This window comes from Panthera pardus, unplaced genomic scaffold (assembly GCF_024362965.1).
Source record: "Panthera pardus isolate Hobbes unplaced genomic scaffold, ASM2436296v1 HiC_scaffold_20, whole genome shotgun sequence".
Taxonomy (NCBI): Eukaryota; Metazoa; Chordata; class Mammalia; order Carnivora; family Felidae; genus Panthera; species Panthera pardus.
This window is the reverse complement of record NW_026526766.1, coordinates 73,871,052-73,883,659: the sequence shown is the minus strand read 5'-3', so window position 1 is coordinate 73,883,659 and position 12,608 is coordinate 73,871,052. Positions and strand designations below refer to the sequence as shown.

Here is a 12,608-nt window from a genome sequence, read left to right as displayed (position 1 = left end):
CCCCCACCCCGCTCCTGCTCAATTCAGTGTTCAAAATGGCGTCTCTTGGGCCTCAAGATGTGGGACTGTAGCATGGCTCTGGGGGGGGCAGAAGCCTCCTGTGCTCCCCCTGCCCCAGGCAGGGAACCCTCCTCCTGCGCCTCTCGAGACCATCCTCTCCTGTCCCTCCCCAGCAGTACAATTCCACTGCCTCCTCGTGGGGCACCCTGACACTTGGGCTGTTCTCCAAACCCATCCTTCCAGGAAGACCTCCTAAAGGGTCACCTCGGTTTCAAATCACTCACTGTCTCCTGTGGCCCTTGGGAGAAAGAGCAAGCTCTCCCCACGGCTTGAAGCGACCGGCCCCTGTGACCCCCTTCTCCCCGATGTCCGATGTCCAGACCCTACAGTTCTATCCTTCCCCACTTGGTGACCTCAAGTACTCTGTTTCCTCAGCTTTAGTCTGTGCTGAGCACTCTGTACACGTTACCGGTTCATTTTCACAACAGGATGGCAAGGTAAGGACAATTTATTCCCATTTCACTTGCAAGAAAACTAGGCTGGAGGACAAGAGTGCTTAGACTCAAGCCCAGAGCTCCTGAGCTCCCTGGCCAGCGCTCACTCTCTCTACCCTCCGAGGCCTGTCCCATCAGGGAAGCAGGGCCCTGGTACTGTCTCCCTCCAGCCTCCTTCTTATACGACCACATCCCACACTCCCAGAGGTGGCCCATCTGAGACCAGCCTGCCGGGGGGCAAAGAGGCAAAAGAGGGGGGCAAGAGGGCACTTACCGGTTCTCCTGGGAGGCCCTTGGTGCCCGGAGGGCCTGAGGGACCCGGGATGCCCTGCAGAGAGGGACAGAGGTGACTTAGTCCCTTCGCGGCTGTAAGCCTTCACCACGTGTGATGGTCCGACCCCTACCCTCCACCAAGTGACAGATGGGGACACTGAGTCTCAGGGGAAAGAGGCAGGCTGGAGGGTCGTCCGTGTAGAGAGAGTGGGCAGCTAGAGCCTGTGGGGTTTCCACAGCAGGATGGGAATTCGGCTGACGTGGCTATAATCTCCCGGCAAAGCCCCACGGAATTTCCAGAACTAGTGTCACTTACCGGGAAGCCTCGCACTCCCGAGTGCCCTCGCTCACCGGCCGCACCCTGGAAACGCATTTGGGGTCATTAGAGGCACAGATCACAAAGCAGGGAGCGGGGAGGGGGCTGGCGGCCTTGGCCTGACGTACCTGTTCCCCAGGCTGGCCCGGTCTGCCCTGAGGTCCTGAAGGGCCCTGCCGAAACAGCGTGTGAAGGTGGGACAGGGTGCTGGGGAGTACCCCTCACGGACACAGGACCCACACCCCATGGCAGATGGAAGGAACCGGTGTAATCATCCACCCCTCTCTCCACCATGCAGGTGGGAAACTGAGGCCCGGTAAGGGGAGTGGCTCGCCATAGTCACCAGCTGCTCTGGAGAACCAGGGAGCCTTTGCTCCTGCTGGGAGTAGAAGCAATCTCGACTCTTGGGGGCCCTAGAGGGGGCCAGGGGCCCCCGGGGAAGGCACCAGAAGGTACCTGCATTCCTCCTCACTCCCTCAATCCCCTGGCTCCCTCTCGTTCACTGCTCTCTCTCCGTCGCCCCCCTGCTCAGACTCCAGGGCCAGGAGGAGCGGCCGTGAGCTCTCAGCCTCTCTCGGACTCCCTGCTGCCCACAGCGGCCTCATGCCAAGGAAGCTGTGAGCCTTGGTTCCGGAATTCCTGACCCAGCGTGGGAGGCATGAGCAAGGGCAGGCCACGGGGTTGGTACCTTGAGGCCCCTGGACCCCTGCTCCCCGGCTGGTCCATCTGGTCCTCGGGGGCCCTGGAATAGGAAAAAAGGACTAGCATGGTGGACAGCAGGGGTCTCCCTCGGGCCGGGAACCAGGAGGGCAGGGCTGCCCAGAGACTTGGGCCTTTCCCGGCACCAGCCTGGGGCTCCCTTCTCCTCCCACTGCCCGCACATCCCGAGCCTGAGGCTGGCCACCCGGGTGCGGTGTGCCGAGATGGCTCCACCTGGAGGGACTCCGCTAGAGGCCCCATCATTCTGGAATAGAGCCGGTGCTGCACAAATGACCCTGTTTAAAGAGACCTCGGAGGTCAGCCAGCCAACGCATTTCATAGTTGTGGAGGCTGAGGGCAGAGCCGAGCCACGCGTGGCCCAGTCCCTCCAGTTGGGCCTTCAGGTTCGGCTGTTGCATGCACTTCCCAGAGCACACATGAGGCAGAAGCAGGTGTGTGGTCCGCAATCCTTGGGGGCAAACCGAACCCTCAGGGAGGGTCTGAGTCTGCATGAGGCTGGGTGTCTGCAGCAGCCTCCTCCAGCCCGATGTGCAAGTCAATCGGGCCCTGCTCACGGAGGAAGAGCCGACATGTGGAGGGGGCAGGAGCGGGGCAGGGGGCAGGCCGCTGTTCCCTGGAGCCCCAGACAGGAATCTTATTCCTTCGAAAGCTAGGAAACCGCCTGGGGCGGGTGGAATGTGCTCCCTGCCCCCACTGCACAGATGCGAATACTGAGGCCCAGTCAAGGGCAGTGATTTGTCTCAGGTCCCTTAGCCCATCAGCAGGTGTATCTCCAGGGTTCTACCTACTGGCCCATGTGACCCCCTTACAGGAACTCCCACAGAGACACAGATGGGATCTAGAAAAGGCCCCCATAGAGAACAGTGCGGTGTTTGTCCTGCAGAGGATCAGAGAGGTCATGCTGGGGAGACAAAGAGGGTCCTGTGCAGGAGGCTGGCCCACCCCGGACCGGGAGTGCGGGGGGCCAGCCACAAAAGGAGGTGAGGGAACATGTCTGGCTGGAGGGGGGGATGAGGGATTGAAAATAGGACAGGAAGAAAGCATTTAAAAATTGAACAAGGAAATTTCGTTTTGTTTTTTTAAACATTTTATTTTTAAGTAATCTCTACACCCGACATGGGGCTCAAACTCACAACCCCGAGATCAAGAGTTGTGTGCTCTACTGACTGAGCCCGTCAGGCACCCCAGAAATGTTCAATTAACAATTGAGCCAAAGAAAGCAACAATTCCTCTTATCAGCTACCTGGGGCTTCCAATGCATCATCTCCACACCAACGGCCTTAAATAGAGCCTCATGGGGGCGCCTGGGGGGCTCAGTCAGTTAAGCGTCCGACTTCAGCTCAGGTCATGATCTCACAGTTTGTGGGTTCGAGCCCCACGTCAGGCTCTGTGCTGACAGCTCGGCGCCTGCAGCCTGCTTCGGATTCGGCACCTCCCTCTCTCACTCTGGCCCTCCCCTGTTCGTACTCTGCCTCTCTCTCAAAATTAAACATTAAAAAAACATAAATAGTGCCTCACAAACTGAATAAACCCAGGACAGGGGACGACGCCGAGCCTCAGTTATCTTGTCTCAGAAATGAGGCTGAGAATCTCTCCTTTAAGGTGGGAGATAACCGCCACCCCCCCACCCCCCGCCCTCTCATAAGTGCTCAGGAACAGCCAGATCTGCCAGAGGAGGTGGCAGGTTCCCCGAGGACAGGGACACAGAGGAGTGGCTTGGCAGATCTGGCCTCAGTCCCTTTCTCAGAGCAGGCAGCTCCAAGCGCGCTACGAGAGCCAGCTGAGAGCTTTCAGAGACCCAGTACTGCACATTAGAGGCTGCGGGTGCTGGTTCTGGTTCTGTTGCTGGACTGCTGTGTGGCCCTGGGTAAGCCCCTTCCCCTCCCTGGGCCTCTGTCTCAGATGGACCTTGTCAGGCCGTGTGTCAGGCTTTCTGCCCCTGATTCATGAACAGGGGCCCGGTGGAGATAGAGACACATTGAAGGGGGGATATCCCGAGCCACAGGAGCTGGGACAGAGGCTCAGCTGCTGGGTGGGCATCAGGGCCCTCCTGAGGGCTGGCTTCTGGCCCCTGGCCTCTGTCTCTAGCCGAGGCACAGACCTCCCTGGAAAGAGACAGCTCTGGGAGTGCAGTGGAGGCCCAGAGGTGTTGATGGCTTGGTCTGAATCACACAGCACCCTATTTGTCCTTGGAATCAAGGCCTTTCGGAGAGAACGGTTTTGAGATCTGTAATAATGGTAGTGAAACAGTGGTGGTGGTGAGGATACTCACAGCTCTCATCCTCGTTTTGCAGTGAGGAAACGGCCTATGGTCACGCTGCTGGTAAGCGGAGAAGCCAGACTCTGAACCTAACTCCGCCAGATGCCCATTTCTTTCCACCACTCCCTGTCATTGCTTCTCAGTGTGGGAGTGCGCTCCCCATATGGGGGTGTGCAGGTCAGGGCCTGCAAGGAGCCTTGAAGGCCCGAGCAGGATGCTGGAGAAGACAATGTCTAAATTCCCTGTTAGCTGGGAGGTGGCGATGCCTTGGGAGCCCCCAGGGAGCTCGGGGAGAAGCTGGTGCTGCTTGGAGGGAGGAGGGGGCCCAGCCACCCTCCCCCCACCCCGGCCCCCTAGGGCAGGGAGAAGAGCAGGATGGGCGCACACTCTAGCTCTTGCTCTGGGCCACGCTGTAGCTCGTCCTGTGTCCTGAGGGCCCCCCAGTCCTGCTCGCTCCTTCTCCAAGTGAACACAGGCCAGCCAGCGCTGCTGGAGGCAGGCCTGGGTTTTCCATCAGAACCACATGTCTGTCCTCTTGTAGCCACTCCCCAGGAGGAAGCTTGCAGTCAGAGCCGGCGCTGCCCTTCGGGCAGTCCGGGACAGAAAATCTAGCCAATTGCAGCTTTTGTGACAAAGGGATGGACAGCCAGGAGGGAACGAACAGGCGCCCAGCGCCTCCCACACCACTGCCCTATCCGGTGCTCACCGCACACAAGGCGCCTGCAAAGGGATTTAATCCCAGGGCCCTCTGGAGAGGTTAGTTCTGTTTTGTTCACCCATTTTGCAGAGGAAAGCTAGAGGCCCAGAGAGGACTCAGTTGCCCAGGGTCAAAGAGGGAGAGCCAAGATTCGAGGAGCTCTAAGCCCCATTCATGGGAGCAGAGTCTAATGTCAGGCACGTGAACCTCAGAATCCTCACGACTCCCTCAAAGTGGGTGGTGGAGGGAGACTGTGGAATCCCCCAGGTAACGAACAGGGATTTTAGACATCGCCTTTTCCAGCACCCTGTCCCAGAGCAGACCCTGACCTCCACATCCCCCTGTGACGGGGAGTTCACTCCCACACTGATAAAGAGTGACTGGCGGCCGTGGGAAAAATGGGCATCCAGCTGATGTGCGTTCATACTCTGGGTCCTTACAACTTCCTCCTCATGTCACCCACCAAGGCCTGAGTTTCCAGAACTGGTAACTGGGAAGGCTGGGACTTGCCCCTATCTGACCCCGAGCCCCCGAGGCCTATGGACCCAGACCCTGTCAGCAGTTCTACCAAGAGCCAAGGGCCTGAGGGCCCATCTTGTCCCCTCCTGCACATGGGCAGAGACGCAGGCAGGGCCTTCTACGTTCCCCATGGCACATATGGGGAAACCGAGGCTCGGAGGGTGGCCAGGTCTTGCTAAGGTCACTCGGCAGGCCAGTGGCTTCGTGGAGGCCTGTCCAGAATTGAGCTCTTCTGCAGGCACAGTATGCGTCTCTCTAGGATCCCCCCCCCATCCTTCAGTTACCCCTCTGTGAAGTGGCCAATGGTGGACCATGAAGCCAGGGACTCAAGGGGCTGTTCCCACAGGTTTTGCATTCCTGCCAAACCCAGCAGGGGGGAGGAGCTCATGTTCCCGATGCTTCCCTCCCAGCCCTGGAGACTTTTGATGTGGTTTGGAGCCTGGGTTTCCTCAAGCAGGAGATACATTCTTCAAGCCACTGCTGGGAAGGGGAGGTAAAGCCAGCGGGGGGAAGCTGTGAGTTGAGGACCTTGAACCCTCCAGCTAATCTGGCTTTCTGGGGCAGGGGGTGACATGCTCAGGGTCAAGGTGGAACTGGCTGCCAGCAGGCCTGGGTCCGCTTGCAGAGACCCAGGACATGGCACTGGGAGGGGCCCTGCTGGGCCAGAGGAATGCCTCTTAATCCCCCCTCTCCCTGGCTGACTGTTCAGGCCATCTGGTTTGGGGGAAAATTTAAAACCACTTGAAATTCAGCCAAGAGGAGACTGATCACAGATCCCCCGTATGGAGCTTGGATATCAGGCCTCGGCTGCCGGCTCTACCTGTGCCTTGGCGTTTCCCTCCTACAAGGCTGCCTGGCCCAGCACCCGGACACCAGTTGGGGGCAGAAAACCACTGCATCAGCCCTCCCTGCATGACTGAAAATGAGACTACGTTCAGTATGCCAAAGAGCCAGGTTCCCTGGGTCCCCATCCCAGCTCTGCCACTTTCTAACTGTGCAACCTGAGACGAGCGACTTAACCCCTCTGTGCCTCAGTTTCCTCATCTATAAAACAGAAATAAGAATAGCACCTTCTTTATAGAGTAGTGTTGAAGACTAAATGAGTGAAACATGTGACAGACAGTACCTGACACACAGTAAGTACTTTACCTCGGGCCACTGTGCTCAGGCCAGCCCTTGCTTAAAATCCCCTGTGGCTCCCCACTGCCCTTGGAAAGCAGCCCACAGGCTTCGTTGTGCTGTTCGCAGGCTTGGCACCTGCTAATTCTTCGCCTCATCCCTCTCGCCTGCCCCTCTGCTGAACCACTGGAGACCCCGAAGCATGCCACACCTTCTCTCACCTTAGGGCAGTCCGTTGCCCAGAACCTGGCATCAGCTCAGCTGTCTTCCTCTCCCGAAGCCTTCTCTGAAACCCTTTCCAGGCTCCCAAGCTGCCTGTGCATCATCACCATCAATGTGCCAATGACCCTACGCTATGTGCCAATGACCCTATACAATCTCTTTGACCTACTGGATTGAGCCACACGAGAGCAGGCAGGGGTCATGCCTGTCCCATTCTTTGTAGTGTCTACAGAGCCTTCAACAGTGGCCAGCACAGAGTCGGTGCTAAATAAATGGCGGTTGAATGACCAACTAAATGAATGGATGGACAAACACAGGTACCACAGAGCTGGTCTGTACCCACTGGATGGTGAGGCCTGGAGCTCAGAAATGGGCTGGAAGAGATGGCTGGAAAGGGGGTCCCAGGCCAACACTCAGGCCCAGGATGAGCCTGGAACCCCGTGTGATGCCTGGAAACCACCAATCTCAGGGCTGGGCAGGGGGCAAGGACCAGGAGGGAGCCTCTCTGTCAGGTGGCCCCTGCCAGCATCAGCCCCCCGGGGACTGGGCCCTGCTTACCCGGCGTCCCTTTGCTCCCCTCATGCCTGGTTGACCTCGAGATCCTGGAGGACCCTGTGGGGAGGAGAAAGAGTTTGGAGAAGCCCCCTTTCCGGTAGCAAGGGGGCAAGAGGGAAGGCTAGGAGCATAGGGGTGAAGCCTGGCCGCAGCCTTCAGACAGGCAGTGCTTGGGAGCGGCCCCTGGGCAGGCCCAGTGCCTCTGCACAGAAGGACGCAGCCCAGTGGGAAAAGCTGTCCCACTGGGAGAAGTGGCCCACAAGCCAAGCCGTAACCCTGAGCATGAGTCAATGCCCTAGGCTTGATGCGGTGGGGTGGGGGGGAGGGGGGTGCTTAACCTTTCCTGGGAGTCCAGGAGTAAGAAGAAGCCTCCCTGGATGGATGAGCCATTTTCTCCTGTATCTCAAAATCGACAACCAGAAGCTACCATGCCATGCCTGACCAAGGTTCTCCTCAAATGCCCATTCCCCCTTTTGTCTCTCCATCAGCAAGGAGACTATGGCAGCCCCGTGATCTGTCCCCCGCCCTGACCCCGACTATCAGCTGCAAGCTTTGACCAGGGCAGAAAGAGCCCTGGGGTAAGGATGGGGGAAGAACCAGACCGTAGCCCTGGGGTGAGGGAGGGGGAGGCAGGGAGAAGGGAACAGAGCCTGGCCCAGGGAAGCCGCCCGGTTATCTGGTTTGATGCAGGAATGACAAGAGACACAAGGGAGAGACAGGGAGGGAGGGAAGGAAAACACAGGGTTGCCTTTGTTCTCCAGCACCTGGCACAGCGCAGACCCATGACAGGAACGTGGGGACCTGCTGAAGGACCCACCAACAACCTAACAACAGGAGAGGACAGAGGGTGGGGAGGAAGCAGGAAGGAGGAGGAGGAGGAGGCTGCCTCATTGCCTCATTTCTCCCCCGGGTTCCGGCCCGGGCTGCACACACCAAGCAGCGCCTTCACGCACAGCAGGCCAGCCGGACCCCTCCACGAGCCTCCCAGCTCAGCAGCGAGCCTCAGACGGGGCGTGCTCCTTCTACAAGGAAGAGGCAGCTTCAGCCCCCTGCAAATACCAGGGAGAGGCCCAGCTCCATTTGGGGCCTCAGGAAAAAGTTGCTGTTCCCGTTCGTCCCTCCCCACGGCCTTGAGGGGTACAGACCCTCCATCAGCTGCTGCCGAAGGGCTGATGTGAGGGGCTGGGTCCCAACTTGCCCCTTGTCAGCAGAGCAAGCGGGGTGAGGACCCAGGCTTGGCCCAATAAGAAAGCAGATCTGACTCCGGGATGGCAGGAGATGGGAAGATTGGGTGAGGACGAGCCATTTTACAGCAGGATCTTGGACCGCAGCAGGCATGCAATGCGTCACTGGGAAATTTCAGGAGCCAAGTCTTGACTCTGAGGCAGTAGAATAGAGGACTTAAAGGAGCAGACTGCTCCACCAGAGAGCCAGGTTCAAATCCCAGCCCTGCCACTTCCTAATCCTGTGACCTTGGCAAGTGATTTCCACCTTTTGGGCCTGTTTCATCATCTATAAATGGGGATAATAAGAATCCCTAGCTCCCGGAGTTGCTGGGAAGACAAAACGACATGGAAAGTCCCAGCAAAGGGTAGCTAGCGGCTCTCTCGGTCGGGGGGGGGCGGGGGCAGTAACTCGAGGTTCTGGAACCTGTCCCCAGTCCCCCACATAATGAAGGTCCTGATCTGGGCTGACCTCGATGGGCCGTAGGAGGACATGGGTATTAATGTGATTGGAAAAGTGGGGAAATACTCATCAGATGTGAACGGTATCATCAGCAATGTCACCTTAACAGTAAGTCTTACTAATAATCGTGGTAATCACCGTATCTAATAAATAGTCAGTAATTCTTATTACTACCAGTCATCATGCACTTAGTATATGCAGATCATTTGCTGAGCATTACAGCATGCACTGTTACCACTTATTCCTCATAACAATCTCATCATGAAGGTAGTACGATGTTGGCTTACGGATGGGGAAACTGAGGCACAGAGAAGATGTGACTATTGCCAACAATCACACAGCTAGAAAGTGGCCAGGATTTGACTCACATGTGTCTGATTCTGAAGTCAGATTTCTGGACCTCGGTGCTATGCCGCTTCCCAACAGCACTAGGGCAGCTGGCTGGCCGGGAAGGACCCCAAGAGATCCAGGTGACCCAGCCCCATATGCAGCAATGGCGAATCAATGGCAACCTTGGGGTCTGAAAGCAGCATGTGACTGATTTCACTCAGTCTGAGCCACCCCCGCCCCCCAGTACAGTTAGAAGCACTGAGGACACAGAGTGGGGAGGAGGTCTGCGGAGCCACGGAGGTAGAGGATTCAGAGGCCAGCACCTTCCCTCCGTACGCTGGCTGGGACATCCCCTGTTTTCCCACCTCCCACTGGCCTTCCATGTTGCCTCAGCAACTCTGTTCCAGGCTCCTCCTCCCACTGGACAGATAGGGAGCCTGAGGCCCAGAGAGGCTGAGGTCTAAGGGCAGAGGAGCTCTAACTTGCTGATGGACCCTAGCCTGGGCACCTCCCACACTGATGGTCCCCAGTCACTGTGTCTCTAGGAGCATCTGCTAGACCCTCATACCTGGGTCCCGTGAACACTGGGGACCCTTGTACCTGGGTCCCGTGAACACTGGGGAGAGAGATGGGACAGCAGCCTTCTGGCTGGGTGGGCTAGGACCCTCAGACTGCAAGTTGGGATCCTCAGCCACCAACCAGCCCCTCCAGCCCCAGGCCAGAAGTGGTTTTGCCTCTTCCCCATCAGGAGCCCAGATAAGATATGCCATCAGGAGCCCAGAGTGCTGGCTCTCATCCCACCTCTGCACTATGAGTTTTCCATCTCACGAAAAGGATTGTAGGGGGCACACAGAGCCACCCGCTGCGTGGCACCTCAGTCTTGGGATTATGGTTATTTGTGTGCCGGTTTCTCGTTCCCGGGGTAGTGCCTCCATATCCCTCCTCAGCACCCCCCTGCCACCTGGCACACAGTAGGTGCTCAGTAAAGGTCTGTTAATGAGCGGGAGGCTATTTCTACTTGGCACCCCCACTAGACAGGATCTTAGAAGCAGATGTGTTTCATACCAGTCCTGCACCTTCAGGGTTGAGCAAAGGCCCAGCACAGAGTAGGTGCACAGAAGAGTCTGGGAACCAAGCTGGCTTTGCCTCCCTAATTGGCACAGAGAACTGGTGTGTGCATGCTTCCCTCGGATTCAGGCCATCAAAGGCTCCCATTTCCTCCCTCATCAGACTCCAGGGAGTCCCTCAGCCTGGCCTTTGGAGGGACCTGGGCAGCCTGAACTCATCGTCCCCTGGCCCTGTCCCAGGATCTTGCCTGCGCTGGTCCCCGTCATCCCCCATACCCTTTCTACCTGCCTGAGCCCACCCTTCCACCTCCCCAGAGTGGGCTCCCAGCTCTGAGCCCGAGCCTTGGCTGAAGTGAGAGCCCCTCCCAGCCTCCAGCCTCCGTCAGCAGAGACAGAGGGAACAGACACTCTGAGGGCTCGGAATGAGAGCCACCCCTCCCCACCCCCAACATCACCTTCAGGAGAGCAGATGGGGTCCCCTACTCTGACTACCCTGCCTCTCCCACTCCTCCCTGCCTCGGGGTCCTCAGGAATACCCCTGGCCCTCAATCATCACAAGCCCAGGCTCCCCGTGTCCTCACCTCCATGCTCTAACCCTCATCCAATGTGTCCCCAGCATTTCTCATCTTCTCCCCTACTTTCTCCATAGCAGGTGTCCCTTATTTATAGGGTTCTCTCTCTCAAATGCCAGAATATAATCTCCTAATGGGCAGCAGCAGTTTTCTGCCTTGTTCATGGCTGCTGTCCCCCGCTCCTGGAGCGGCTTCAGGCACATGTGACAGGGTATTTCTGGAGTGAATGAACAAAGCGATGACGGCATTAATGACCAAGATACCCCGTGCAAGGAACATCACTACATAATGAACATTAGCTGCCCGGTTTCATTTAACTCATGTGATGACACTATCATGACCACGATTATTTTCTCTGTGTTTCAGATGAGCAAAATTTAGGTTCTGAGAAGTTTAATGATCTTCCCTGGTAATATGGAGCTGGGACTCAAACCCGGGTTTCGTCCGACTCTGGTTTTGTCTGGACTCCTCACCATTACTCGGCAGTGGGTTTGAACTCAGGGAACGTGAGGGCTTTGCTTACCCGGGGTCCGGGCTCTCCAGGGGTCCCAACTGCACCGGGAGTTCCAGGATGACCCTGCCAAGAAAGAGATGGGAGAGAAGGAATCAGCTGAAGCAGGGGGCCCTTCCTCCTTCCGCCCCCGGCAGCCCAGCCCCAGCCCCAGCCCCAGCCCCAGCCCAGGGCCATGAGGGTGGCCTCTTGGAAGGGGAAGGGGTGGGTCTTTCTGAATGCCTAAGGTATGCGGAAGCAGGCAGAGGAGAGCAGAACTGTCACCACGACAGTGATAGGAGAGGGCAAGGCGTGCACACTTGCTCCTTACCATCGATCCCTTGGGGCCAGGTGCGCCTGGGGGTCCCATCATGCCCCGGTCACCCTGTGATGGAGACAGCAATTCAGGGAGGTGATGGCTGTGGGGTGGCTCTCTGGGGAGCAGGTGCAGAGGCCTTCCAGAGGCCAAAAAGGAGGGGGTAGGGACTTGTCTGAAGTCTAGAGTCGCATCACCCAGGGTGGTGACAGGCGAAGGGGCGCTGGGATTTCGCTCAGCAGAAGCCAGGAACCCGGCAAGCCCTGGGAGGCCTCGGCATCCACTGTGGCATGCCACACAGAGGGCTTCCCTCGGGCAAGGGTGATCCTGAGCAAGGATGAGCTAATGACACTGTCCCCTGTGATGCTGGCCCATGTCATGTGGTCCTCGTTGGGCACGGCGTCCCCTGGGCTGGGCCTGCTGAGGTGGAGATGGTAAGGGAAGGCGCTCTCAGTCTCCCCATTCCCTCGCCCGGACAGAGATGAGATGCTGGGGCATCTGAGATGCAACTCTCTTCTTCCTGATCCATCCAGACAGACTGGGCAGAGATGGTGGGTGGAGGAGACAGAGGCTGCTGGCGAAAGGGGCTCTGGCTTTGCATCCTGGCTGTTTTTGTGAGGCCCTGTGTTTTGTATCTACTCACACGGCAAACATTTACCGAAAGTCTTCTACGGGCCTGGCGTGACACTCCAGCCCCAGAAGATGCAATGGTGAGGAGCACAGACAGACCTTGCTCATGGGCCGTGAGACCCTGAGTGTCGTGGGGAGACGGACACAAATCACCAGCTCAGATGCAAACCAGAGGCAGTGCAGTGGGGGCGTAGGTCTCGGTGCTAAGGCCTTTCAGCAGGGGATCTGAGGCACCTGGGCTCGGGGGTGCCCCCTGAAGCTCCCCTCGGGAAGACCTGCTTGACCCGAGGGAGCTGAAGGAGAACAGACCATGATCTAGGCAGAGAGGGTGGAGGGGTGGGA

At 57.9% G+C, this 12,608-nt stretch overlaps 1 protein-coding gene across 7 annotated transcripts in view; it reads right to left on the bottom strand.

The window, feature by feature from the left end:
- The window catches only part of COL27A1 (collagen type XXVII alpha 1 chain), a 141,158-nt gene that overhangs the window by 40,037 nt on the left and 88,513 nt on the right, over positions 1-12,608 (bottom strand). For all 7 annotated transcript variants that reach the window (XM_053908216.1, XM_053908214.1, XM_053908215.1 and 4 more), the window contains 7 exons: positions 11,652-11,705; positions 11,354-11,407; positions 7,179-7,232; positions 1,772-1,825; positions 1,212-1,256; positions 1,084-1,128; positions 769-822 (listed from right to left, as the gene is read on the bottom strand). In XM_053908216.1, coding sequence (XP_053764191.1) covers positions 769-822; positions 1,084-1,128; positions 1,212-1,256; positions 1,772-1,825; positions 7,179-7,232; positions 11,354-11,407; positions 11,652-11,705 — 360 coding nt within the window. The remainder of the gene's footprint in view (positions 1-768; positions 823-1,083; positions 1,129-1,211; positions 1,257-1,771; positions 1,826-7,178; positions 7,233-11,353; positions 11,408-11,651; positions 11,706-12,608) is intronic.